Source organism: Neovison vison, chromosome 4, assembly GCF_020171115.1.
Source record: "Neovison vison isolate M4711 chromosome 4, ASM_NN_V1, whole genome shotgun sequence".
NCBI classification, from domain to species: Eukaryota; Metazoa; Chordata; class Mammalia; order Carnivora; family Mustelidae; genus Neogale; species Neogale vison.
This window is the reverse complement of record NC_058094.1, coordinates 190,826,300-190,851,205: the sequence shown is the minus strand read 5'-3', so window position 1 is coordinate 190,851,205 and position 24,906 is coordinate 190,826,300. Positions and strand designations below refer to the sequence as shown.

Genomic DNA, 24,906 nt, shown 5'->3' with positions numbered 1-24,906 from the left:
GAGAGAGCACAGTGGTGGGGGGGGATCAGAGGGAGAAGCAGACTCCCTGCTGAGCAGGGATACCCATGCAGGACTCGATCCTGAGACTCTGGGTTCATGACCTGAGCTGAAGGCAGTCACTTTACCAACTGAGCCACTCAGGCGCCCTAGGATATACACATTTTAAAGCTGTTTTACAAATAAGAATAGCCCTGTAGCTCGTTGAAATATCCTTATTTATACTTTATTACTTGTGGGGGAATCTGTCCATTTCTAACACCCTGGCCAGTACTGGGCTGGTGGTCCCTCAGGGATTCTAGCTTTCCTAAGAAAAATAGCAGTGAGATAGTGAGGGGTTCTCACTAATCTGGGGAATTTACTAGTGCTTTTTTTTTTTTTTTTGGTTGAAGTCATTTCTCCAAAATTTGGTGGTATTAGAAATAGTGGAGAGAGTTCCAGAGTTTATTTGAGAGAGGTGTCAAAAGCTCCTAAGTTATTGTCTTAAAGAACAATGTTAATTGTATAAATTATTAGTCCCCTCCCCATTCTGTCCTACATATGTAAACAGTTGAGGACCTTTGATGGTGCATATGTATAGCTCTGTGTGTTTGTGTTTATAAAAATTGTTGTCAGCATTCATGAACACACAGTTTCATATGAAACTTTCATTATGCGACTCGTTTTTTCCAGGCCCGAATCAGAGCTACTGCCATTCCTTAGGACATATGAAAATTGATGTATGACTTGAATTAAGCACCTGAATGATGTCTTGGCATTGATGTTGCCTAGCACCCACAGTTAACAATGGATTTGTGGATTTTATTCATTTAGTTAAGTGTGCATTACTTGAGTGCTGAGTGTTTCTGACGTGGGGTGAGGCACACCGGAGAAGGTGTGTGGGGGAAAATACAAAGATGGATATGACAGTTTTGGACTACCTGTGACCTTTTTTGAACTTCATCTTCACACAAAAGATGACTTTGTTTGTTTTTTTGAAAGTAACTTTGTTAACCTCTGCGGGCATGGATTCTCAGCTCTAACTTAATGCTCTTAATTCAAAGAATTTGTTGTCTGTCGTAAACCTTGGCTGTTCTGGAAGGCCCGAGTCAGGCCAAGCTGATGAGCGACTTGCTGTTGAGCAGCTAAGTACAGGTCACACGGTGCGTGTCCTGCACTTCACCTTGGACCAAGGCCACAGGGTGGAGCCAGCAGCTCTCTGGACAGAAAGAAGCTGCTCCGTGTGGTCTTGGGGCCCCATCTGTGAAAACCGCTGGGTCTCCCCAGATCATCTGCTCGATTTCTTGGATTCCGCACTCCGCAGAGTGCAGGGAGTTCCAACTGGAACAGCTCGTCTGGGGCCCGGCCAGAAATTTGCATCATGAACCCGGAAGAGGTCAGTCCTCTTGGGCTTTGTCAGCGGTTGTGCAGCAGAAAATTCCTTATACTGGATCTTCCCCCTTCCCAGTGCTCTTTGCTTTGTCCCTGGGTCTTTGTCTATCTGTGCAGCCATACCCCAGCAGACTCCACGTCAAGGGTGCTTGATAGTCCAGTGAGGCAACAGAAGAGACCCAGATATAGTAGTCAAGACAGGTTGATTGGGGAAACTTGTAAACAAGGAGGACCGAAGCAGTGAAGAAAGCGTCAGCTGCTGGGATCTCCGTGCCGCCAGCTTTGAAAGCACAGCAGCTTAGCCTGGCAGCTATCTTCGGCCTCTCCCTTCTCGCATGGCCAGCATTCCAAGGAGATCAAGGCCTGCCATCTGGACACCCTTCAGTGCAAAGGAGATGCTCTGGGCTGGGCATCTCCAGGAGCCCCTGACCCTGAAGGCTGGACAACACATTCTTCTACACATTCTGCTTGATGGGAAGATAGAGAGAGGTGGGATCGGTATGTTCTCAAGATAGTGATTAACACGGACATTCAGGGGGAGCTTGCTCAAGCTCGCTATTCAGCATCACCCTGGAAGCAAAACTGGAAATGAGAGAAGGTCTCACAGGCTGTTTAGAGAGGAGATTGTCTTCTGCCAGGGAACAGAATGCCGTACCTTGACTCAGGTAGAGGCTTCTGGCTACCCTGAAATATCAGCCTTTCTAGACTCCTTTGTTCCTGGCCATATTTCTTTTAAAAATGAGTATATTGAGAGACAGACAGACAGAGAACACAAGCAGGGGGAGTGGGAGAGGGAGAAGCAGGCTGCCGGCTGAGCAGGGAACCTGATGCAGGGCTCTATCCCAGCACCCTGGGATTATGACCTGAGGCTGAGCAGGGAACCTGATGCAGGGCTCTACCCCAGCACCCTGGGATTATGACCTGAGCCAAAGGCAGATACTTAACGACTGAGCCACCCAGGTGCCCCCAGGGGAAAGACTTTTATACAGAAGAGGAGGAAGCAAAACAAAGCAATTATTTGACTGGCTGCAACTTAGAGTCTGGCTGGGTGTTTGTGATTGCTTGCCCATAGATAGCGTTTTTTTGTTTTGTTTTTTGTTTTTTGTTTTGTTTTGTTTTTCAACCTTATAGCATTTACAGGCTTAGATTTTGGTTTGCTTATATAGTCCTCCAGCCTCAGGGCCTCCCCAGTTAATGGCCTGCTTGTTTAATTAACTGAACAGTTCCCTACTTACTGGAAGAGTGGCAAGATCAAGTCTCACACTTGTCTCTGTTGTGTCCAGATTTCTCCTTTGCACCAGGTGTTCTGTCTTTTCCTGATTGCATTCTGTACGAAATGATTCCTTAAGGGTTTCCTTTTCTCTCCTGATTTTGGCAAGATTTAAGATGATAGGTCAGCCGCTCTTAGAGTATCCTCCAGTTTGGGTTTGTTAAAAGGGAACTCATTACAGGTGATTTTTAGGAAACAGTAAAAGCCTGGCTCTCACACAGGTATAAAACTGGACACGTGTTCAAACAGTTTTACTCCTGTGAGGTGAGGGAACGGGGCAGATGTTTTAACGGTTTCAAAGGAGAAGTCAAAAGGGCACCAATTCATGTGAAGCAAGGGATGTTGAAATCAATTGTAAGTAGAGGCAAACTGCATTTTCACCTGCAAGGAGGAGGTCCATAAAATCACTGCGAGATGGGACTACATGTATATATTCACCCGCTGCCTACACTTAGAGACAACTGGGTTGGCGTCTGAGAACTGGGAAGAGAACGCACAGCTTCCCGTTGGATCACAGGTGTCTTTATCTGCAGGTTTATGCTGTGTTGGTTTGTTGTTGTAAACCCATATTGTACATCTTTGGCTGGAATATCACCAATGCTTGTGGTTTCTCCATTACAGCCTGTGGATGGACTCGATGTCTTATCACTGGTGTTCACTTCGACCACTTAAGAGAGCACTTTCCTGGAGTCTCTCCTGTAACACGTTTACCTCACCTTGTAATTAATCAAGAGTTTTGGAATGGTTTTGGGATGGAGGATAGAAAAGAGTACAAATCAGATTTGAATGTTTTCCCCCAGAGATTTGGCTCTGCAACAGTATCAGCACGCCACTCTTTGAAACACTGGACTCATTTGGTCCTGTTTAATTCTGTAAGCAGTGATCTGCCACTGTTATTATTTCTTTTGGTGCACAGTCTGTCCCAGATTTAACTATGGAAGCTTCAAGCAGTGTTCTGTGCCCTTCTGACCTGTCTCCCATTATTCTCTGGGCACTTCGTTCCTGTCTGGCTCAGGGAGCTGTTCCAGGCTTATCTAGAACTTTCCTTACTTCAGTCCTGGCAGGAGTCATTTCTACAAGGAACCCAGATCCTTTTAGTGGAAGGTAGTGCTCAGCCCTTGGGAGGGGGCCCACCCTCTGCTCAAGTGTGCCTCCCTGTGGTGGGCTGGTCACCTACTACTTCTACCCTGCCCAGCGGCTTTTTGAGGGAGGGAAGGAAGGAAGCTATTAAGTTTTTTTTTTTTTTTTTTTTTCAAAGACAGGTCAAGGTAGGGGCTGGGAGGAGGAAGAAGATGACTATATGCATTTTTTATACCTTCTCCCCTGGCTCTGATTTACCAAACACAAGATCTGATCTACTGTGGTCAGTTAGGTTTCTGAAGTGGTTACATTCTATGTGGATGAAAATGAAACTTCACTTCATCTGAAGAGCCAAATCATTCATCAGCTGCTTATTATCTACTCTGCACAGACCTGACATAGTACTCAGTCATGGTGAAGGCCTCTGCCTTTATGGGGCTGGAAGAAGAGTGAGATGTCCTGCCTAAGTCCTACTACAGCTGATGTTTCTCTTAGCACGTGGGGGTATGAGGGCCACCCTCCGTCTGGTCAAGGAAGGGGAATCAGAGGTCAGGAAGGGTTCCCAGAGGAGCCTGGAAGCTGGGGAGTTTGGAATAGAACTTAGCTAGTTGGACAAGCTGGTTAGATGGGAAGGGTATTCAAAACAGAGGGAAAAACATACTTAAGACCAGAGAAATACAGCAGACTGGAGGGATGGGAAGTGATTTGATAGGATGAACATCACTTGTTTCCTCATCTTCTTGACCTCAGTTTTTAAGAAGCATAGTGGTCCTTTCTTGCATTTTTTGCAGGGTACTATCACAGAGCTCCATCTGTTGTCCAAGACTAGTGCAGTATCTTGTGATACCTTCCCTGCAAAGAGGCAGTCTTTTCCCAAGAAAAGTCAAAGTGGAATTAGTGGGCATTTTCCCAAAGAAAGATAATCAATTATTTATTCAGTGTTGAGCTTATACTTAAGAATTGGTCTAGTACTTTTTGGCTCCACTTTTTTTTTTTTTTTCCATTGAAAATATGCCTGGTCTTATATCTAGGGATTTTCTCCCCTCTGAACACATACTCACTCTGATCTAAATGGAGTGTTCTGGTTGCCTTTACTCTTAAATTAATGCAGCGGGTTGGTTACAGTAGTTTAATTCCTATCTTCAACTGTTTCTTATCATTGGGGGAACACCAGTTTATTACTTTGAATAATGTTTTGAAATGAATAAAGTCATGTACATCATGGCAGTTACATCTCCCCTATATGTAATCCTGACTTTTCTTCAAGATATGTTCTTTGTGTAAAGATTATTGCTTTCAAACATGCTCCTCATATGTTTTTTTTTTCAAATTTTGCAGACGATACCAGAAATTGCAGAAGATCATGAAGCCTTGGTAAGAATTTATGATCAATTAATATAGATGATGTAACACTTCTTCTCTGCATAATTAAACCCTGTCCTCTGACTGACCTTATAACTATGCATCTAGATATTTTGAGTAAGTGATTTTTTTTTTTTTTTGCTTGTTTGATATTCTTACTAACAGGTTCTTCAAAATTTTATCCCCCCCCCCTTTTCTTTTGGTTGGTCGTCAGAGGATATTTTATGTTTGTCGCCACACAATGATTAAAACAGAATTGCTATCCTTTTCCGGGAGCAAGGCTAGGCATAATTTTATGTATTACTTTAAACAAAAACTTCCTTTTTTGTGCCTATCTGATGTTCAAAGTTAAAAGTCTTTGATTTTCTTCAGTGGCTCAGTATGAAAAAGATCCACATTAAAAAAAAAAAAGTTCAGGATTGAAGTATGGGATGAAAATTATTTACTCGGAGTCTCAGAAAGTGTTCAGTCCCCTATCAAGTGAATTGCACAATAATTGTGTCTGGAGATCTCAGAACTTCTTTCTTAGCGCTTTTCCTCCTTGGTGCCTTCCTTGTCCACTGAACAAGGTGAGTCCAAACAGGGTCTAACAAACTCTCTCCAGTGGGTGGAACAAATTTCCATTTTGCCAAGTTGTTAAGCAGATAATTTCAATTTGAGAAGCAAGACTGAGCAACATCTGAAAATGTGTGTCTTATTTTTTCAGTCCGCAGAGAAAATTCCAATCACCTTCAAGTGCATAAAACTGGTCTCAGTCATTCACCTTCCCCTACCCTTCCACACAGAAAAAAAAAGTATATGCTCCTTAGTTACTAAATCCTAATAAAGTGGAAAGCACTACTGAGTTTTTAGGGTCAAATTTTTAAAACACTCTTTTGATATATGTATTTAATATAGTAGGCACACTTAATGGTCATGGCAATAGAAGCCCTCTTTTATGAGCATTTGTTCTGGGCACTGTCTCAGTGTTTACACTCATTACTTTTAATCCACACTTCTATCCACCGCACACGATCAGTATAATGAGAATTATTTCACTGACGCAGAAGTTAAAATTGGGGTGGAGATGGGACTCAAACTGAGTTTTTCTCTAGCAACCTCATACGACTTGCTAGTGTCGAGGAATTTGGGGGCTCTGAAGCCAGAGTAATTTCTTAAAATTTATCTGCCAATAATTCTAATCTTTTGGTATGTAGGGATGCTGGAAGTGTGACTACCTGTGAACCACGATTTTCATTTATCAAGCATAGAATAAATCAGTGTTGAGGGCCTTCATTCTGGTAATGGCAGAATATCTTAATTAGACTAATACGGATAGCAATTACAGAATCTGGACAAAGTCGTGTAAACAAAAACACCTAAAAATAACTGCTTGAAGGAACTGGATAGCAACCCAAATTAGACAGAAAGAAGGAGGTCAGCCCTTGGAAGAACAAATGAGTCTCAGATGAGATTTATGTGTTTGTAGCTTTTCCCTGAAGGTCCCCGCTCCTGCAGTTATAATGCATGGAGTGGCTGAAAGCCTGAGTCTTGCTTGGTAGGACACTAAGAAGGTATAGTTTGGGGCTGACGGAACAGCTACCTCATGAGGTGAAATCCATGAAAGGAGGGAAGTTCAGAGGTTATGAGACCCTATATCTACATATATCCACCTGTAAAATCAGCCCAAGTCAGTAGTGTGAATGTGCATGTGTGTGAGTGTAGATGTGTGTGACAAACCTGGGGGGCCTGGTAAAAACAGCAACTGGAAATGAAAAGAATTGAGAAGAGATTTAAACTGCCACTCACTACAGAATTTGGGAGTTGGATTCTAGCTAGGTTTGTTCCTGCTCTAACCAAACATTCTTCAGAAGAATAAAATTAAAATTTCGAGACTTGGCGGTCTTTTATTCCCAATGTTCAGAATATAATAATAATAATAATAACAATAATAATAACTAGATGTGTGAAGAAGAAGAAAAGATGACTCATTCTTAAGAAAAACAAAATAGGGGCACCTGGGTGGCTCAGTAGGTTAAAGCCTCTGCCTTCGGCTCCGGTCATGATCCCAGGGTCCTGGGATCGAGACCCCCATCGGGCGCTCTGCTCAGCAGGGAGCCTGCTTTCCCCTCTCTCTCTCTGACTGCCTCTCTGCCTACTTGTGATCTCTGTCTGTCAAATAAATAAATAAAATATTTAAAAAACAAAATAAAGCAAGTACCAGAATCTGAGCCTAAGATGACCCGGGTGTTGGAATTAGCAAATGAAGATTCTAAAGCAACGTTTGTAACTATATTAAAAGAAGAAAGTATTTCTGTGACGTGTGCACAGATGAGAAGTCTTAGCAGAGAAATGGAAACCATGAAAAAAATAATCAATTGGAGATTATAAAACTGGAAAGTGTAATACCTAAAATGACAAATTCATTGTATGGGAGTTGAAGATGGCAGAAGAGATAGTAACCTCGAAGACGTGTCAGTACAAATTGTTCAGTCCGAAGAATAGATAAAATGAATAGAGAGTAATTGATTTGTGAGATTGTAACAATTGATTTAAACCACATTTAATGGGGGTCTCAGAAAGAGAGAAGAGAATGAAGCAGAAAAATATTTGAGGAAATAATGACAGTTTCCAAAATTTGTTGGAAAACATAAATTCATAGAGCTAAGAAGCTCAGTGATCCTAAGCGGGGTAAGTAGGAAACTGTTATCTGGAAACATTATAGTCAAACTTTTGAAATTTAAGGAATTTATTTATTTATTTAGATTGAGTGTGAGCTGGGGGGTGGGTGGGGAGGAGAAGGGCAGAAGGAGAGAGAGAATCCCAAGCAGATTCTCTGTTGAGCATGGAGCCGGACCCTGGACTCAGTCCCACAACCCTGAGATCATGACCTGAGCCAAAACCAAGAGTTGGACACTTAACTGACTGAGCCGGGCAGATGCCCCCAGCACAATACATTTTTTAAAAGGAAATTGCAAACTAATCCTAAAACTTGAAATGTGTAGGACCTAGAATAGGCAAAACAGTCTTGGAAAAAGCAACAAATATGAACCAAGTTGGAGGATTTCATTAACTGACTTCAAGACTTCCTATAAAGTTACTAACACACTGGGAGTTTGCTATAAGGGGGTAGACAGATCAAAGGAACAGAATAGAGTCCAGAACTGATTTGCAGTTAAATTTTTAACAAAGGAGCCAAAAGAATGTTTGCACATGAGTCAGGCTATGAAAATGAAGGCCAAGGGTGATTTAGCAATTTTTAACCTTTTATGTATATAATTTTTACCACATACAAGAGAAAACATTTGGAAAAATTCAAAGGGCAAGGCAGAACTATATTTATTAACTTTGGGAATTAAGGATATAGTGAGTATGACTTATTGATAACTTTAAAAGTGGCCTTTACTTCCATCTTCTCTCCACCTCTGCCCTGGAATGACACCCAGTCAAAACATTTGGAGGCACTATTCTTTTATAAATTTAGCTGCTTAAATTTGAAATGCTTCAAGATTGGCTGTATTTAGTTGGAATGAAGATGGTCTCTACTGAGTTGATGAGAAACATTTATTTGAATCGTTCCAACACACATGGTGTGTTGGCTGTGACATGTCTCTCACCAGAATGTAAGTTTGCAGTCGGCTTAATTTGTGGCAGTCGGTACTGCAAAATCTTTAGCTTAGCACTTTATAAAAAAACAAATAAAGCAAACAAATAAAAATGCTCCTGCATGTGCCATGTGGTTGGGTTTTACTCATAACCCTTTTAGCCTTGATCTTGTGCACGTGGCATTGACTTCGAAAGAGAGCCTTTCTCCTGCCTTTGCCTTTGGAGCCTCAGTCTCTCCTCTAGGGGTGAGAGTCAACATCTATGTCGGGGTTCAATAAGGGCTTTTATAGCTGCATCATTTGAAATTAGATGATTGATTTGGAATGTAATAAAATTTTAGCATGGCCATTTCTCTTTTCAATTGAGGATTTGAGTGTGAATTAAAAAAAAAAATTCTCTCTTGTGGAAACCTAGTATGCCATCGAGCAACCTGTCACAGAGAATTATATATATGTTATATATGCACTCTCTCTATATGTAAGAGTATTATATATGTATGTGTGTATTTTATAATGTAATAAATAATATAACCCATATATTTAATAATATCTTTATATGATATATAATATAAAATGGAATTGTATGGTCTGATAACATATACAATATATTTTAAAATATGTGTATTAATAAGATATTATTATACATAATATTTCTATAAAATATGAATACAAATCATACAACACGTATATACAATGTTATTAGATGGACCTTGGGAGCTATCCTTACTCTGGGCATCTTAGTGTGTGAAGTGGAAGGAGCTTCTCCCACTTACCTATCAGTCACACTTATGGAAGACAGCAAAGCGCAGAAAGGCCTATCGACAGTTGCAGAAATGGCACTCTACCTCCTTCACAACCCTGGAGATTGAAATCCTGGGCCCAAAAGCAAAGCTTGCAGATTTGGAAACCAAGTGATACCTTTTCTCTTTCTCTCCATCTTTCTTCCCAAGTCCTTGCAGCCTGTCTGAGGAGTCCACGGGCAGAGTTCCAGAGCACTTGAGGAAGCAGGACAATCCCTAGAGGTTACTAAGGTCGCTCAGATTATGGGTCCTTCCAGTGGGGACCAGGGTCATTTTACCTTCGGATAATTAGAGAGCATAAATATTACTTATATTTTGTTTCTAAAGCAGCTAAGGAAAACGAACACCTTCTCTGTTCTCAGCCTCAGCTAGCTCCAGGGGGTGTAAAGAAGGGTTTGATGGCAGTAGCGTATGCTTTCCTTTGTCACTGTCTCAGTGCTGGTGTTGTGAGTGGAGAGACTTGAGGCCGTGTTTCCACCATACGGAGGCCGCGGGTGCCCTTCTCCAATGTCATTTACATGGGAGTCTTGTAGAGTTGAGATCTTTGAGCTTGCCAGGTGTAAGCAAATAGTAATGATTAACAACCATATGCTTGTTTTCCCCTTTTTTAAGCAAAAAAGAAAATAAATTAGCTGATGATGGTGATGACTAATGTTATAATAAAGTAATGCATTAGCTAATGCTGTTTACTGTGAGTACTGTACATTATCATGTAATAACGTTTTCACAGCAATACTAATGCCAACACACTTTATTAATAAGTCTTACTAATTGCTTTTATACCTGACTTTCTTATTTTCCTGAGGCAGTTTCCTTTTTTTTTTTGTTTTATTTTTCTCCCACAAGCTGACATCTGGATTTTCTTGTGATTCATTGTAGAGTCATTTCTGGATTTTTTTTTTTTAACCTTTCTTGCTACTCTTTTTAACCCATTTTTCGTCTTTCTACTGGTTATATATTCTGCTTCAAGTATGTTTGGGTTTTTTGGTTTGGAATTTATTTTGGGGGGCGTGGCACCTGGGGATCACCTGTGAGATTGGTATTGCCAGTCTGTGACTCAGAGAAGCCTTTAAAAAAAAAAGTAGTTCTTGCCTGAATGGTTTGGCTTTCCTTGCTTTCCCCTCCCACCCACCCAACACCCTCCCCCACTCACCGGCCCCTGGCTCCAAGGACAGAGAATCCTTGACACAACAAAGGCAAACATTTGAAGATCTTGGACTTTGTTTACCTTCCTACAAGATCACTTTTGTGTAATGGATCACAACTAACGCGTGTTGCTACTATGCTACACACTGCGGGAAGGGCTTGAAGCCTGGTGGCTTGTTCTGTTCCCCCAGACATCCCTGAGTCAAGTATCACCGCCACCACCGTCAGTAAGGAAACTGAGGCACAGGCTGAGTCAGTCATTTGCCCGTGGAGCGCTGGAGAGGAGACTGCTGTCTGACTCCATGTAACGGTGTCTATCCGTCCCATCCCCTCCTCTTGATCTCTGGTAGCTTCGGATCACGGTCTTCTCCTGACAGCCTCGCAGCCTCTGAAGTGAGGCAGAATTCCCAAGGTCATGCCCGAGGTCATGAGCCCCTCTCAGGAGACTGACGAAGCTGTTTTCAAAGAAACGGGAGTCTGTTTTCTGTCTGTTAGCACAAAATAGATAATAGCACAAAATAGTCTAAATAGCACAAAACAGGCTAAACATTCCACGAGCCTTTGTAGTAAGCAGTTGTGGCATGACGCAGTCTTAGAGATTCAAAATCTGAGCAACCAGCTTCATTTCTTTATTGTTTTAAATTAAGCGCATGAATCTGCGAGGTTGCGTACGGTGCAGACATCCTGGGGGGTCTCATTCAGGGTACTTGGAGAGAGTACTCACCTTGAGACTTAACACTGATGACGATGGGTTACAGTAGAGGTGAGTTTCTATAAAAGATTCTGAGTGTCTGTTAAGTGTTGTTTTGAGAACATTAGAAACCAGGGTATTGTCTGATCAGGGACAGGAGTGGAGCTGTTTTAAAAGGATAGTGCTTTTGCCTGAGTGTGTCTGATCTGTTTTGATTTCTAACCCACACATTAGACCCTCCAGACAGCCCTCCAAATCATAGCAAGTCTATGGCCAGCAAATAATGATTATTTTCACAGATAGTCTATAATAAAGATAAAATGTGGTATGCCTGGGTAGCTCAGTCAGTTAGGTGGCTGCTTTTGGGTCAGGCCATGATCCCAGGGTCCTGGGATTGAGTCCTTGCATCAGGCTTCCTGCTCAGTGGAGAGCCTGCTTCTCCCTCTCCCTCTGCCTGCTGCTTCCCCTACTTGTGATCTCACTCTCTGTTAGATAAATAAATAAAATATTTAAAATAAAGATAAAATGCTGGTTAGTGTAATATAGAAATGAATATGTTTACTTGCATATATATTTGTATCTGTGTGTTTGTGTGTGTGTAAGCACTCCTCCGAACACACACACATGCACGTGTATATAGAGACTGCTCAAATCCTCTGCAAAGTGCTAATACTCTTACTAGAATTATTTCTGATTATTAGCTACCCGTGAATAATAAAAGAAACATGTTGCCCTCTCTTGGCTGAGAAGCTTTAAGCTATCTTTCACTGAATACTTACATGCTACACATGTTATTAAGTACAGTACAAATAGTCCTGTGTTAAACAGGTGTCACTCTTCAGTTTTTCAACTGGGAAGACAGAGGCTCAGAGATATTAGGGAATAGCCCAGTGAGACATAGCTTATCAGAGTGAGAGTCAGTAGGAGGTCAGTTCTGTGCCACTGAGGCCCTGGCTCTTTGTAAAGTCCACCAGCCTCCTTCCCTTTAAATCACTTTTTTAAAAAAAGATTTTATTTATTTATTTGACAGAGAGAGACCACAAGTAGGCAGAGAGGCAGGCAGAGAAGGAGGGGGAAGCAGACTCTCTGCTGAGCAGAGAGCCCCATGCAGGGCTCAATCCCAGGACCCTGAGATCATGACCTGAGCCGAAGGCAGAGTCTTAACCCACTAAGCCACACAGACACCCCTTGACTCACATTTTTGATGAAGTTTCCTATAGCGCAGCTGTTTATCTCAGTGATATTTCACAATTCTGTTGTATTCACTTTTCTAAAGCTTTCTCACTTCTGTGCCTGTCCTTGGGCTCAGCTCTTGGCCCGTCTCCATTAATCCTCTTTGTGTTTTCCAGCTTTGGAGACATGCTGTCCTTCACCCTGACGGCCTTTGTTGAGCTGATGGACCATGGAATAGTGTCCTGGGATACATTTTCAGTGGCATTTATTAAGAAGGTAATGCAGACTGTGCTTTTCTAAGGCTTCAGTTACTTTCATGTTGCTCTGCTTTGGAGAATATTGTGTCATTGTGTCCTTTGGTTTCTTTGTGTTAAAGGTAGGTGTGGTGTTGAGAGTATAATGAATATGGGGGTCTGGGCACCTAACTCCTATGTGGAGATGACATTGTCCCCCCACCAGGATCATAAGGGCTGGGACGTGAGAACCCACAGTCAAGGGAAATCAAGGTGTCATATTGCTAACACCCTCAGACGCAGTCCCTGTGGATTCCCTGTCCAGGACTTGGTTGTTTTCAAGACCTAAGCAGAGTTCCTTCTGTTCTTCTTAAACCTTCTGCCCTCAATGAGGTATTCAGGGAGAAGGAAAGAGGCAGAGTATATTGATCTCTTACGTCCATGAGTTTAAAGCAGGGATGTAAGAGAAGGGGGTGTGCTTGATTTCATCTTCTTAGGTTGAGCTCACTTACTTGTAATCACAGTGCAATAAAGTCTCTGGAATCGGAGCCTCCTTCTTTGGAAGGGAGCTAATAAAGGGCTGGAAAAGTGGACTTGGTGTGGGAACAGTGCCCACCATTCCCTGCAGTTGCGTTGTGTTAAGACGCCTTTGCAAACTTTTAATTCTGTTTACAGTCTTTGAACAACAAATAAGTAGTTCTACCTTGATAACTCCTAAATATGATGTTGGATCATGGATCATGATTATTTAATAACTTATTTTTCTTCTCTCTGTAATTGTGAAATGATTTATAAGAGTATTGGCATTTTTCTTCCTATTGTTGAATTGGCAGTAAAGAGGTGTTTGGAATTCATTAATTTATTTTATAAGTATAGATTTCTTGGAAGAATTTTTAAAATAAAGACTTTCAGAGAATCTGTGAAAAAGCTGGAAAGTCAAAGCGAAATCCAGAAGAGCCACTTGAAATTTTTAAACCTTTTATGTTGAAATCATGTGGACTTACAGAAAAGTTGTACAAAATAATACAGAATGTTTCCATATGCCCTTTGTCCCCTAGGTTAACATTTTGCATAATGATGGTACAGTGAACAGTGGTGTGATACCATTACCATTTTTATTTTGGCTTTGCCAAATTTTCTAATAATGTCCTTTGTCTGGTTAAGGACCTGATCCAGGATCCCACATTGCGTTTAGTTGTCATGCCTCTTTAGTGTCTTCCAATCTGACAGTTCTTCCATTATTCCTGGTCTTTTATGACTTCGACAGGTTTGAGGAGTACCAGTCAGTTATTTTGTAGAATGTCCTTCAATTTGGATTTGTTTGATATCCGATGGTTAAATTAAGGTGGTGCATTTTTGGCAAGAATAGCAGAGAAGTGATATTGTGTCCTTGTCAGCACATTGTACTGGGGTACATGATGTCGATAGGCATTAGTAATGGTGACGTTGACCTTGGTTATGTGGTTGAGGCAGTTATCTCCTGGGTCCCCTTGTCGTGAAGTTACTCCTTCTCCTTTTGAAATTAATCCATATCTTGAAAGACATACTGCCTTGAACTGAAGGGTACCGGAGAGCCCTAGTCAGCTGAGTGAGGTGTTGGGAACAGGAGCTCCACAGATTAGATGCTTGCATGTGTTGTGTGTGCATTTCAGACGACAAGCTGATGGGAATCCAGGGCCTTCTCAACAGACCTCTGCATTCTCTTTCCTTCTGTAAGGGCATCAAGCCAAAGGAGATGATTAATGGGAAACACTAGAAAAGTAGGCCTCTTTTTACCTGTATTAGTCAGTGGTACAAATTGCTGAAGAGAAAGGAAACAACTCTAGGTGAGAAAGCCAAGGAAATGAAAGCTGTGCATTATAAATGCAAATAACAAATTGCGGAGGTCTGTCCTTCTAGGCAAAAAGATCTAGAGGAGTAAGTTCAAATCTGAGGATACTGGGCTTTGTGGATTTTTTTATACTTAACAAAAATTTTAACTCATTCTGGATTTACAGCAGGCCTTTCTTTCCTACATCCAAATTGCCTCGCTTGTCTGTTGTTAGAGCCTCTTTTGCTCTGAAAACAATGTCTTGAATGAGAATTCCTTAATGTTGTGTTGTGCTTTCATCCGTAGTATCGCTCTCTCTTTAAAAGATTTTATTTATTTATTTGACATAGGAAGAGATGAGAGAGCACAGCAGGGGGGGAGTGGAAGAAGGAGAAGCAGGCTCTCTGCTGAGCAGGGAGCCCAAATGTGGGACTCGATCCCAGGACCCTGGAATCATGACCTGAGCTGAAGGCAGAGGCTTCACGGAATGAGCCACCCACGCGCCCCCATCCACAATATCTTTTGATCCCACATCAGTCCTTTCCAGAACAGAACAGGCTGTCTTGCTACTCCGGGCCAGGAGGGGAGGATATGGTCAGTGGCTTGGGGAGGTTAAGTGATGGCATAGGGAGTGGAGCGTCATCGATCCCATGGTTAAGGGCTCCTCCCCCCATGTCATGCACCTGTGCTTTCGAGTGGTGGAAAAAGTAACTCCTGCCTACTTGTTGAACCAGCATCGCCTCTGTTCAGCCCTCCCCGACCTCACTGGTATGGAGTTAAGTGATTTCTTCTGCTCTCCATTCTCCTTGGATCTTGTGTGCCCCTGTGCTAACACTTACCACATTCTGTGGATTCTTTGTTCTTTTTACTGGCTCCCACTAGACCATGAGTCCCAGGAGGCTGGAACCACAGCTTTCCGCATGACTTTATCCTTGGGGCCTGGCACAGAGTAAGACATTAATACATTTCTGTGAAATGAGTGAATGAAATTTGTTTTGGAAGCGTTTTTTTTAAACCCTAACACTTCAAGAAGAGAAGGAATATAGTGACATTGTATTTAAATATATTTCAAGTCAAATTTCAGTCATGAGCGGAAAGAAATTACAAAACTGTCTTTTGTTAAATGATGTGAGAGGGGATTAAGAAGAATGACAATAATTTAATATCTGACTACTTAAGAAAATGGTTTTCACTCACTGAAATTAAATTAAAAAAAAAATCCAAGGAAGCAAAGACTAGCAGTCTTGGTGGTTTAAATAAAAAATTAAATATTTTCCTGAAAGGCAATACATTTAGTGAATCTCATGTTCTCGTTCCTGGTCATTCTCTTTTTTTTTGCATTGCTACTTAGATCTCAGTCCCTTATATGAATCTGAAAAGTAGTCATCAGATAATGACCTTGTAATTGATAGTTTTTGTAAGCTTAACTTTTTTTTTATTCATTAGCTGATTCAAATTCAGCAGTTAGACAACCCAGGAATTGTATGCATGCAACTGTCTTTTAAATGGAGCTTTATCTCGACAAAACTCAACTAGGAAATGCACTGACAAGAGATGCTTATCTCTGTGGTCCAGACTTGGCTTCCTATTAATGCTAAATTCATACCACTTTGGAGAAATATTTTTTCCCTGCCAGCCCCTGTCTTCTTCCTTACTGTCTGTTTTCTTCTGTCACATCTAGGTTCTAGTTTATGAACTTTGTCTACAATAAATGACATTGTTTCATAAACATTTTGAAACATTGAATCCCTTGATGTTAGGATCTAATGTTACATTTTAAAGACTTGCTGCTTCAGGAGAGGGTAGGAAGGAATGGAGAAGAAAGAACAAAAAAAAAAAAAAGAAAGAAAGAAAGAAAAAGAAAACAAAACAAAATAAAGCAACACCAAAAGCCTGGAACTTTCTGTATTACGATTTGGTTTTCCCTAACCAAGTATAACCCCAGGGCCTTTTCTTGGAAGGAGGGTTTCCTACAAATACTTTTGCAACCTTAGTCCTGTGGGAGGACTTAGTTTACCCCACAGTGTGCTCTGTGCTTGGACAAATAATCAGCCGGTTCAATGTAGAGACCCAGTAATTTTTACCTCTTAAAAACTCAAGAGATTGGGACACCTGGGTGGCTCAGTGAGTTAAGCCTCTGCCTTCGGCTCGGGTCATGATCTTGGGGTCCTGGGATCGAGCCCTGCATCAGTCTCTCTGCTCAGCAGGGATCCTGCTTCCCTCTCTTTCTCTGCCTGCCTCTCTGCCTACTTGTGATCTCTCGCTGTCAAATAAATAAATAAAATTAAAACAAAAACAAAAACAACACTCATGAGATTTATGGGCCGCTGCCCAGATAATTTTAAAATATGGCAATGGAGCAACATGTTCTCTGTAGTCTTTCTACTTTGGATAGCATGGAAGAATTTTAAGATTTCATTCTAAGTTATTCTAAGAAGTGTTTACGTACTTTTAACAGTTTGTGTCATTGATTCATGCACTGTGATGCCCCTGGGACTTCGTAGAAGCCATGCAAATACTCCTCTAGCTTATATAGGTAACATTTTAAAATGTCTGGAAACATGCAGAGGTAGTATATATCACTATTGCTAGCTCTTCTTCCCTCTTCTTTCTTGTGGTACAGACTTACTTTCATGCTGCTGTGCTCCTCTTAGACTGGGTCACTGCATCAGCCAAAAGTGCGTCATGGAGCCAAGAATAATAGAAAGACAAAGAAAGTCATTTTTTTTGGTGGGGGTGACATGGAGGGGGACAAGAGAAATTGAAATTTAACCCCAAAATCATTAATGCTCTATAACTCTACTAACATTCATGGTTTTCAAAATAGATATAGAAAATAACATTTGTTTTTTTGGCAAATTGTACATGCACTAAGAAGAAGCCCGTCCACAGTCGTTCTGTTCACTCTGTCAGCGCGGATGCCTTGGTTATTAGTATTCATTAGATGACAGTATTGGGTCATTTAAGCATCTGGCTAAAACAACTGACATGTAAAGACAAGAGATAGACGTTAGTTTAAAAATGCCACTAACGGGGTGCCTGGGCAGCTCAGTCGGTTAAGCATCTGTCTTCCACTCAGGTTATGATCCTAGGGTTCTGGAATTGAGTCCCTCATGGGGCTCCTTGCTCAGTGGGGAGCCTTCTTCTCCTTCAGGCTGCCGCTCCCCCCGCCACATCCCCCTGGTTGTGCTTTCTCATTCTGACAAATAAATAAATAAATAAGTCTTAAAAAAAATTCTGTGGCTAGTATTAGCCCCAGAATTGCACTTAGGTCTCTAATAATTTGCATGCCTGGCAGTACCCAGCTGTGTTCAACAAGATGCTCCGTCTGTAACCTGCATTAGGATTGTTGAAATGATGGGTTCTTTTATATCACAATAGAGGTGAGCTAATAGGAAAGATTATTTTTAAAGATTATTTTGATGAAGGTAAGGGATTAGTTGTATGGGAGAGAAATATATAGAAATGGCAAATGGAAATGGAATATGTATGTGGAATTCAAATATGCCTGAAATAAAGCAAAGGCCACAAACTATTTTACCAACATTGAGCAGAGCCCTTGAGAACACGACTGCCAAGAATTTGTAGAGAACTTTAAAACCCTTTAGCAGAAGGTGTACTTTGTATCAGAAAACATTGAGAGTTCTGGTTATATATTTTGAGAAAGGAAATGGTATCAAAAGGATATTTGTGGAAGTAGAGGGTAAAATTGTATTAGAGGGGAATCTTGAACAGAGAAGAAGGTGGAGAAGATGCTATCTTAGGGATCCAGGAATGAGTTGGACCCTGGGCCAGTGTTGTGCTTATACACCTGAATGCGTACCAAAGGGGAAGACATCCCAAATGTGTTCATAGGAACAGAACAGTGGGGACTGGGACTATGAATCACTAATGATTATGGCAAACATGGAAAAAGGTGATTATTGAGAAAGGAGGATTAAAAAGACAGTGAGGAGGCGCCTAGGTGGCTCAGTGGGTTAAGCCCCTGCCTTCGGCTCAGGTCATGATCTCAGGGTCCTGGGATCGAGTCCCGCATCGGGCTCTCTGCTAGGCAGGGAGCCTGCTTTCCTCTCTCTCTCTGTCTGCCTCTCCGTCTACTTGTGATTTCTCTCTGTCAAATAAATAAATAAAATATTAAACAAAAAAAAAGACAGTGAGATTGGTTTTCACACCATTTAATTTTAGGCTTTGTTGGAATATCTGAATGGAATTATACTTTTGGATGCCCAGAATAAGCAATTAATGTACTTCACAGTAAACGCCTTTTTATCTGTTTTTGCTAGACTATCAGGTCCTTGAAGTTCAGCATCCTGGGGGTTCTGCTCGTGTCTCTATTTCCAGATCCTAGGACAGTGTAAGCCTGTTTGTGGCAGCCAGTCAATGCATATTATTTGGATGAGTGAGAAGAGGGTGTGAAGACTGTAGGGTGGGGAGGGAGTTTGCTAGTTGACTGACAGGTAGAAGATTCTCTATGGACCCTTGAAAGTACATTCACTTTGGCTGAATGGGGGCAAGAAAAGGAGCACGGAAGACGACCTGAGTGCCGCAAACATCAGAAGTATTGTCAACAAACTTCTGTGTGAGTTCAGTTTTTAAAGAAGTGCCAGATCTGTGCTGGGATCATGGAAAATGGTGGAGGAGGTGTTGGTGAGGAAGTCGAGGAACTAACTTAGTGGAGCTAAACATTCTGTTTAGCAGAGGTCTAAAGAAAGTGTTCAACCGTGAGCTCAGGACGAGGGTAATTGGATTTTTGTCAGAAAAAGATGGCCTTAGCTTGGTAGATTGGACAGAAGGGAGAGCAGATCGTGAGGATTAAGGCAAAGGCTTGCTGGGGACAGTAAACACATTGGAGAAGTTTATTAGCCATGAAAGGAGCTCAAGCAGCCTTTTGAGAATCTTAAAATTCTCATACTCTTCCTGTGTTTTATGTTATAAAATAGTAGCTTTTTGGGATATAATCATACTGCTATGCTATACTATATTCCTGTATTTCCCACCCCTGAGATCCAGGTGTATCTGGGGGCAGAGAGGCTGTTGGTGTCTGTGTCAGCTACGTCTACTTCCACCAGGGCGTCGTTAGCTAGAAACTAGTAGAGGTGGTAACTGCAGTTGCCATGGGCACCTTTGCATTTTATCTTGTCCAAAGATGGGGGGTGGGGAGGAGGATGAGGAGAAGAGGCCCGATGGGACAGCAGGAAGGAAGAAATCAGAGTCACAGGGGGTGGGGAGGCAGGACGTGAACAAATGTCAATTTGTCACGGAACCAAATTATTTAGCTTTTAAGAAAGCAGTCATTATGTTGATGTAATAACAGCCCTTTAGTGTGAGTTGTCAACAGACAGTAATAACTTTTAATGAGGCCTCTAAAATAAAACCTTGATGGTACCCATGTGTTTGGGTTACTGCGATCCATTATTCTAACCCTTATTTTACTTCCCTCTTACTTTGTGATTTATTATGTTTGAAGCCTCCATGATTAATTCCTTAGGGAATGTATTTTAGTGCTTAAGCTATTATTTTAACTTTTAGCACTGCTAATTTAAGTGTGTTCCTATTTGCTAAATTTGAGATGAGAGGAATTTATTTTAACCATAAGAAATTGGAAGAACAGGGGGGAGAGAGTGTTTCCATTGTGGAATAACCCAGGAGAGTAGCCAGTGGCTGAGGAGTTGCCAGTTGCGTTGTGTTGACAAGTGTGATTTGTGGGAGTCCCTTAAGAATGTAACAGGGTCATAATCTGAACATAAAAATCATGCATCGTGTGGGTGAAGGAGTAGCCTGGGAATGGGAGGGAATGGCTATTAGTATATATTGAAATTACTGCCTCAAAGAGAACACAGGAGTCCTTATATTGTGTGTGTTGAAATCATCTGCCCCAAAAGCTAAAACCTGGCAGAAAAATCCCAGAAAAACCAGATAATAATTCCTTGAAGGCATCTCCTTTTTTGAACTGCTCATTATTGAATTATAGAAATAAGATATAGAGGGTGCTTTGTAGTAATATAAACAATTGTCACTGACTTGATGTGTTTCTGACAGTTCTGCTGTAATTCCCGATACTTTTCATCCTGTGTCCGGTGTTTCTGAAGTGAGCTCCCGATTTCCTCAACTTACTCCCTTCCCTTCTGTACTTCTGTGCTCTGTTTACTGCTGGTGGTCAATTGTGTCCTCCTTGGCTTTTCAGATAGCGAGTTTTGTCAACAAGGCAGGCATGGACATCTCAATCCTGCAGCGGTCCTTGGCCATTTTGGAGTCAATGGTGCTCAACAGCCATGATCTCTACCAGAAGGTGGCTCAGGAGATCACTATCGGCCAACTTATTCCACATCTTCAAGGGTAAGCATGCAGTTGCCTCCTGTGTGGGAGCGGGAAGTGATTCTGGTAGACAGCTGCCATAAAGCCTTGGGAAGGGTTTTCGGTTGGTTTGATCAACCAACCGAATCAAATATGTAGATATTTTTTGATATATTTTTGATTTTGATCAAATGTGTATAAAAGGAACCTTCATTTGGCATCTAACCACACCATGTACCATACCCATCCCCCACCTCACTGATGGCATCGTGACTGGCCCGCCTGTGGTGGGGGGGTGGGATCCCAGGCCTGTTCTTGGTACCCGTCTGTCCCCAGTGCCTGGCTTTTCGTAGGCAATCACTTTTGATATCAGTAGAATTTTGCTTTTAACATCATAGGACAATTTGCTGTCCTAAGTTCTCAACAGCATCTTCCCTTTGTCATTAAAAATAGTGTTTTCTCTGCTATAATGAGTATTTTCATAGATAATTACGAATCTTTCAAAGTAGTCTTCCTTTTTAGGCTCAAGGTGATTACAGTGACCTTCTTTTGTCTTTTCTAATGCGTGTGTTTTGTCTCTAGAGGCTTGAGCCGGAAGACAAGGCACTTAGCAGGCTGCAGGCTTCGGGGCTCTTTCCCTTCTCTCCACTCAGGCAATCAGTAAGGTTGTCCCTGAGGAGGACACCACTGTACAGTGCTTCTCATAAATTAAAGGATGTGGAGTTGCACGTGGGCAACAAGCCCCGTGAGGTGGCTTACACAAACAGGGAATTCATCGAAAGGATCCAGGGGGACTTTATAGACCCCAGGAACAACTTAAGTAGCCAAGCCTTGAGAAGGATAGAAAGTGTGGCTTCCTTGGAATGGCCACAACAGGCTTTTCCTCTACTGCACTGGTTGGCACCGTGTGACTTGGCTCCCAGTAACTGCCATTCCTGGTCTCTCACGTTGCATTTACACGTTCTCAGGAGGATATCTTATTGGCCTGGCTTGGGTTGGGGGAGCAGGCTGGGGATGTGCGGGAACAGTCAGTAGTTCTCCATGTACCAGAAATATTAGAAATGTTGTGTTTATAAGGCAAACCTACTGAAGTGCGTTAGATGTTGCCTTCATTTGGGGGGTGGGGTGGGTGACCAGATTGTAAAAATCTTAAGTCACACAAGCTGTGGATTGTGGCCTCAGGGAAAAGGCACCCATGCTCTAAAATGATGCTTTTGTGTGAAACTGCTCTCGAAATAATACCAGTTTCACATTTCCCTGAATGTGAAGTGTATTAGCTCTACAGCCCGTGTCTTTTCTCTCAGTATCGAGGGCATACTTGTGCGTTCACAGCATGCTCTGCTAGAGTGCAGGGTTTCTAATCTGGCAAGTGCCGTGCTGAGGGTTTTATATACATTAACTAATTTTACCCTAAAAGCAGCGCCTTAAAATAAGTGTGTTCTTTCCCAGTGTTCCAGATGAGGAAACTGTTTTGGGGACACCCCTCTCCAACCTTGTGCAAGCCCACACAGCCAGCCTGCGGGGCACTGGGGTTTGGATTCCATCCTGCCAAAGGCTGTGTTCTATACTCAGCCTCTTCTGAAATGATCTCCGAATGTAGCTCACCGGCTGCTCCTTGTTTCTGCCTCGGGTCCTTCTGATTTACCATTTGCCACGTGGCTTCTATGAGATTCTTGCTTCCTTTGGAATTTCTGATTTCATGTCTGTGAAAAGCAGTTTTGCAAATTTCACAAATGAAAACTGGTTCTTTTCATTATTAAAAAAGTTTCTATTTGGAAGTAGATTTTTAGACGATGTACTAGCATTGCCATGGAGACAAAGCAGTTTCCTTTATAATAAGTCCAGGGGTGTAAGGATACCCAAGTCCAGTCCCAGATGTACTTCATGCATCAGACAAAATCACAGCCCCGCTCCCCCCCAACCTCAAAACCACACGTACAGCTCTGGGTTCATGTATTTAAGCCTATTGGAGAAGAAGGGGCGAGCTGGCTAACCACCTGGACTTCCTGCGTGATCTCTGCTGAGCCGTGTATCATCAAGCTAGTAATAATAATGCCCCCCCCAACAATGGTGTGTCCTTCCTTATGATGGTTGAAATATGTTCTCTCTCAGTTGCCAACTGCATTGTCTGGGCCATACCTTTCTCTCTCATCTTTTTTTTTTTTTTTGTGGAGGAGATCATGACCCTTATCACGGTCGGACTCAGAGGTAGCCTATTCTGACTTTCTGTATTGTTCCGGGTCTTTACAGGACAGATCAAGAAATCCAAACCTATACCATTGCAGTGATTAATGCACTATTCCTGAAGGCCCCTGATGAGAGAAGGCAGGTAAGTTGCATTTCTTTGGTCCTAAGACTATACTCAGGGCTGGCAAATTTGGGGGCAGAGAGTGCCCTCTCCTTCCCATCCTGGGGACTCCTTGGGCCTCCCCACTGCCCGGCAGCTTGGCTGGCCAGCCTGGAGTTATTCACAGATCGAGTGGGAAGTAGGTGGAGATGCGTAAGCCCTTGTCCTTGGAAGAATGCTAGGAATGTTCCAGAGGCAGAGCCCTTGCATCAAAGGAAACCCAACACAGGCGCTCGAAACATAAAAAGATGAAAACCTTGCTGCTTTGGGGGCAGCAGAGGTAGAAGCCCTGAGATCTTCTGTCATGCCATTGAATGCTCCCTAGGGCAAGGGAGGTATTGTCCCTATTTTCCTGATGAATACAGTGAGACCCCGAGAGGTGTCCTGCATTGCCCACAGAAGTTTAGATGGAAAGGACAGGAGGAGGACCACACAGTTCGCTGCCCCTGGTTGAGATAATTATTCCTGAGTCAGGGAGGGTCTTTGCTCCATGATATTTCTGTTGTCCATATCTGTATGTGGGGAGGGGAGTGATCAACCCATTTCCCTTTCTCTGTGCACACAAGGGAACCCCTTAAATGTACCCATGTGAAACCCATCCTTTGATACTCTTCTTTGTCTGTGGCTCTGCGATTCTTCTGCAATGAGGTAAAGGATCCTTGTAGAGGGGGTATAGAAGAAGTAGAATTTTGTGTGTCTTGGAATATAGCTTGCCCTTCAAAGTCCGTTCTTTTTTTTTTTTTTTTTTCCATCAACATAGCATAGACCATGTACCTTGGTCACACAATTCACTTCATTTAAAAACTGGGTGGAAACATGAGAACTTCCAACCAGTAGAAAGTGTACTGGGAGCTCTGTGACAGTTACCACTAAATCGTTTTAGAAGAATTTAGAAGCTAGCATGCTACTGAACCCTGAACACTCGAGAATTCTTTTTTTGTTGTTTTGTTTTGTTTTGTTTTGTTTTATTATATCATCGCCAAGGATTTTAAACCTCAGTGACTAAACGTGAGGGTTTCTGGTTTGTTTTCCATTCAGAATTGTTTGCTCATTCCTGGGGCTATGTCTGCACGAATGGAGTGACTTTATTTTAGTGTCCTGTGTATTGGGTTGTGTCTCTGCCAGAGCCAGGAGATGCGGGCCCTCCCTAAGCCTTATGCTCCAGGCTGGATTTTTAAGTATGGTTTTGCAGGTCAAATCCTAGGTGGGTCTGTTTTTTGTTTTGTTTTTTAAGATTTTTATTTATTTATTTGACAGAGAGAGAATAAGCAGGCAAAGTGGCAGTCAGGGAGAGAGGGGGAAGCAGGCTCCCTGCTGAGCAGAGAGCCTGATGCAGGGCTTGAACCCAGGACCCTGAGATCATGACCTGAGCTGAAGGCAGAGGCTTAACCCACTGAGCCACCCAGGCACCCCGGGTCTGTTCTTTTTATATCTAAACCTAAATGCTGGCCTCATGATAATTCCAGCAGCCCAGCAAACTGCCCGACAGCAGGCTCATATGCTTGCACTCCTGACATAGCCCTGGAGAAGCTTGATCCTTCTTCTGCTGGCGGGACCAAGGACACCTGGTTGAACTGGTAGCTGCCATCTGGTCTGACCTCATGGGCTTTTTCTTTCGCTTATGAAGAGCTTGGATTAGAGGAAACAAAAACTCGTGCCCACCCCAGTTGCTATGATTTTGGATCCCTGGATCTAGACATCAGGAAGATACGTACACTTCGTCTCTGCCTCTTACACCAAGAACTACT

At 42.3% G+C, this 24,906-nt stretch overlaps 1 protein-coding gene across 6 annotated transcripts in view; it reads left to right on the top strand.

The window, feature by feature from the left end:
* Positions 1-24,906, top strand: part of ELMO1 (engulfment and cell motility 1) — a 526,031-nt gene that overhangs the window by 170,720 nt on the left and 330,405 nt on the right. For all 6 annotated transcript variants that reach the window (XM_044246376.1, XM_044246377.1, XM_044246379.1 and 3 more), the window contains 4 exons: positions 5,057-5,092; positions 12,651-12,750; positions 20,702-20,853; positions 23,062-23,140. In XM_044246376.1, coding sequence (XP_044102311.1) covers positions 5,057-5,092; positions 12,651-12,750; positions 20,702-20,853; positions 23,062-23,140 — 367 coding nt within the window. The remainder of the gene's footprint in view (positions 1-5,056; positions 5,093-12,650; positions 12,751-20,701; positions 20,854-23,061; positions 23,141-24,906) is intronic.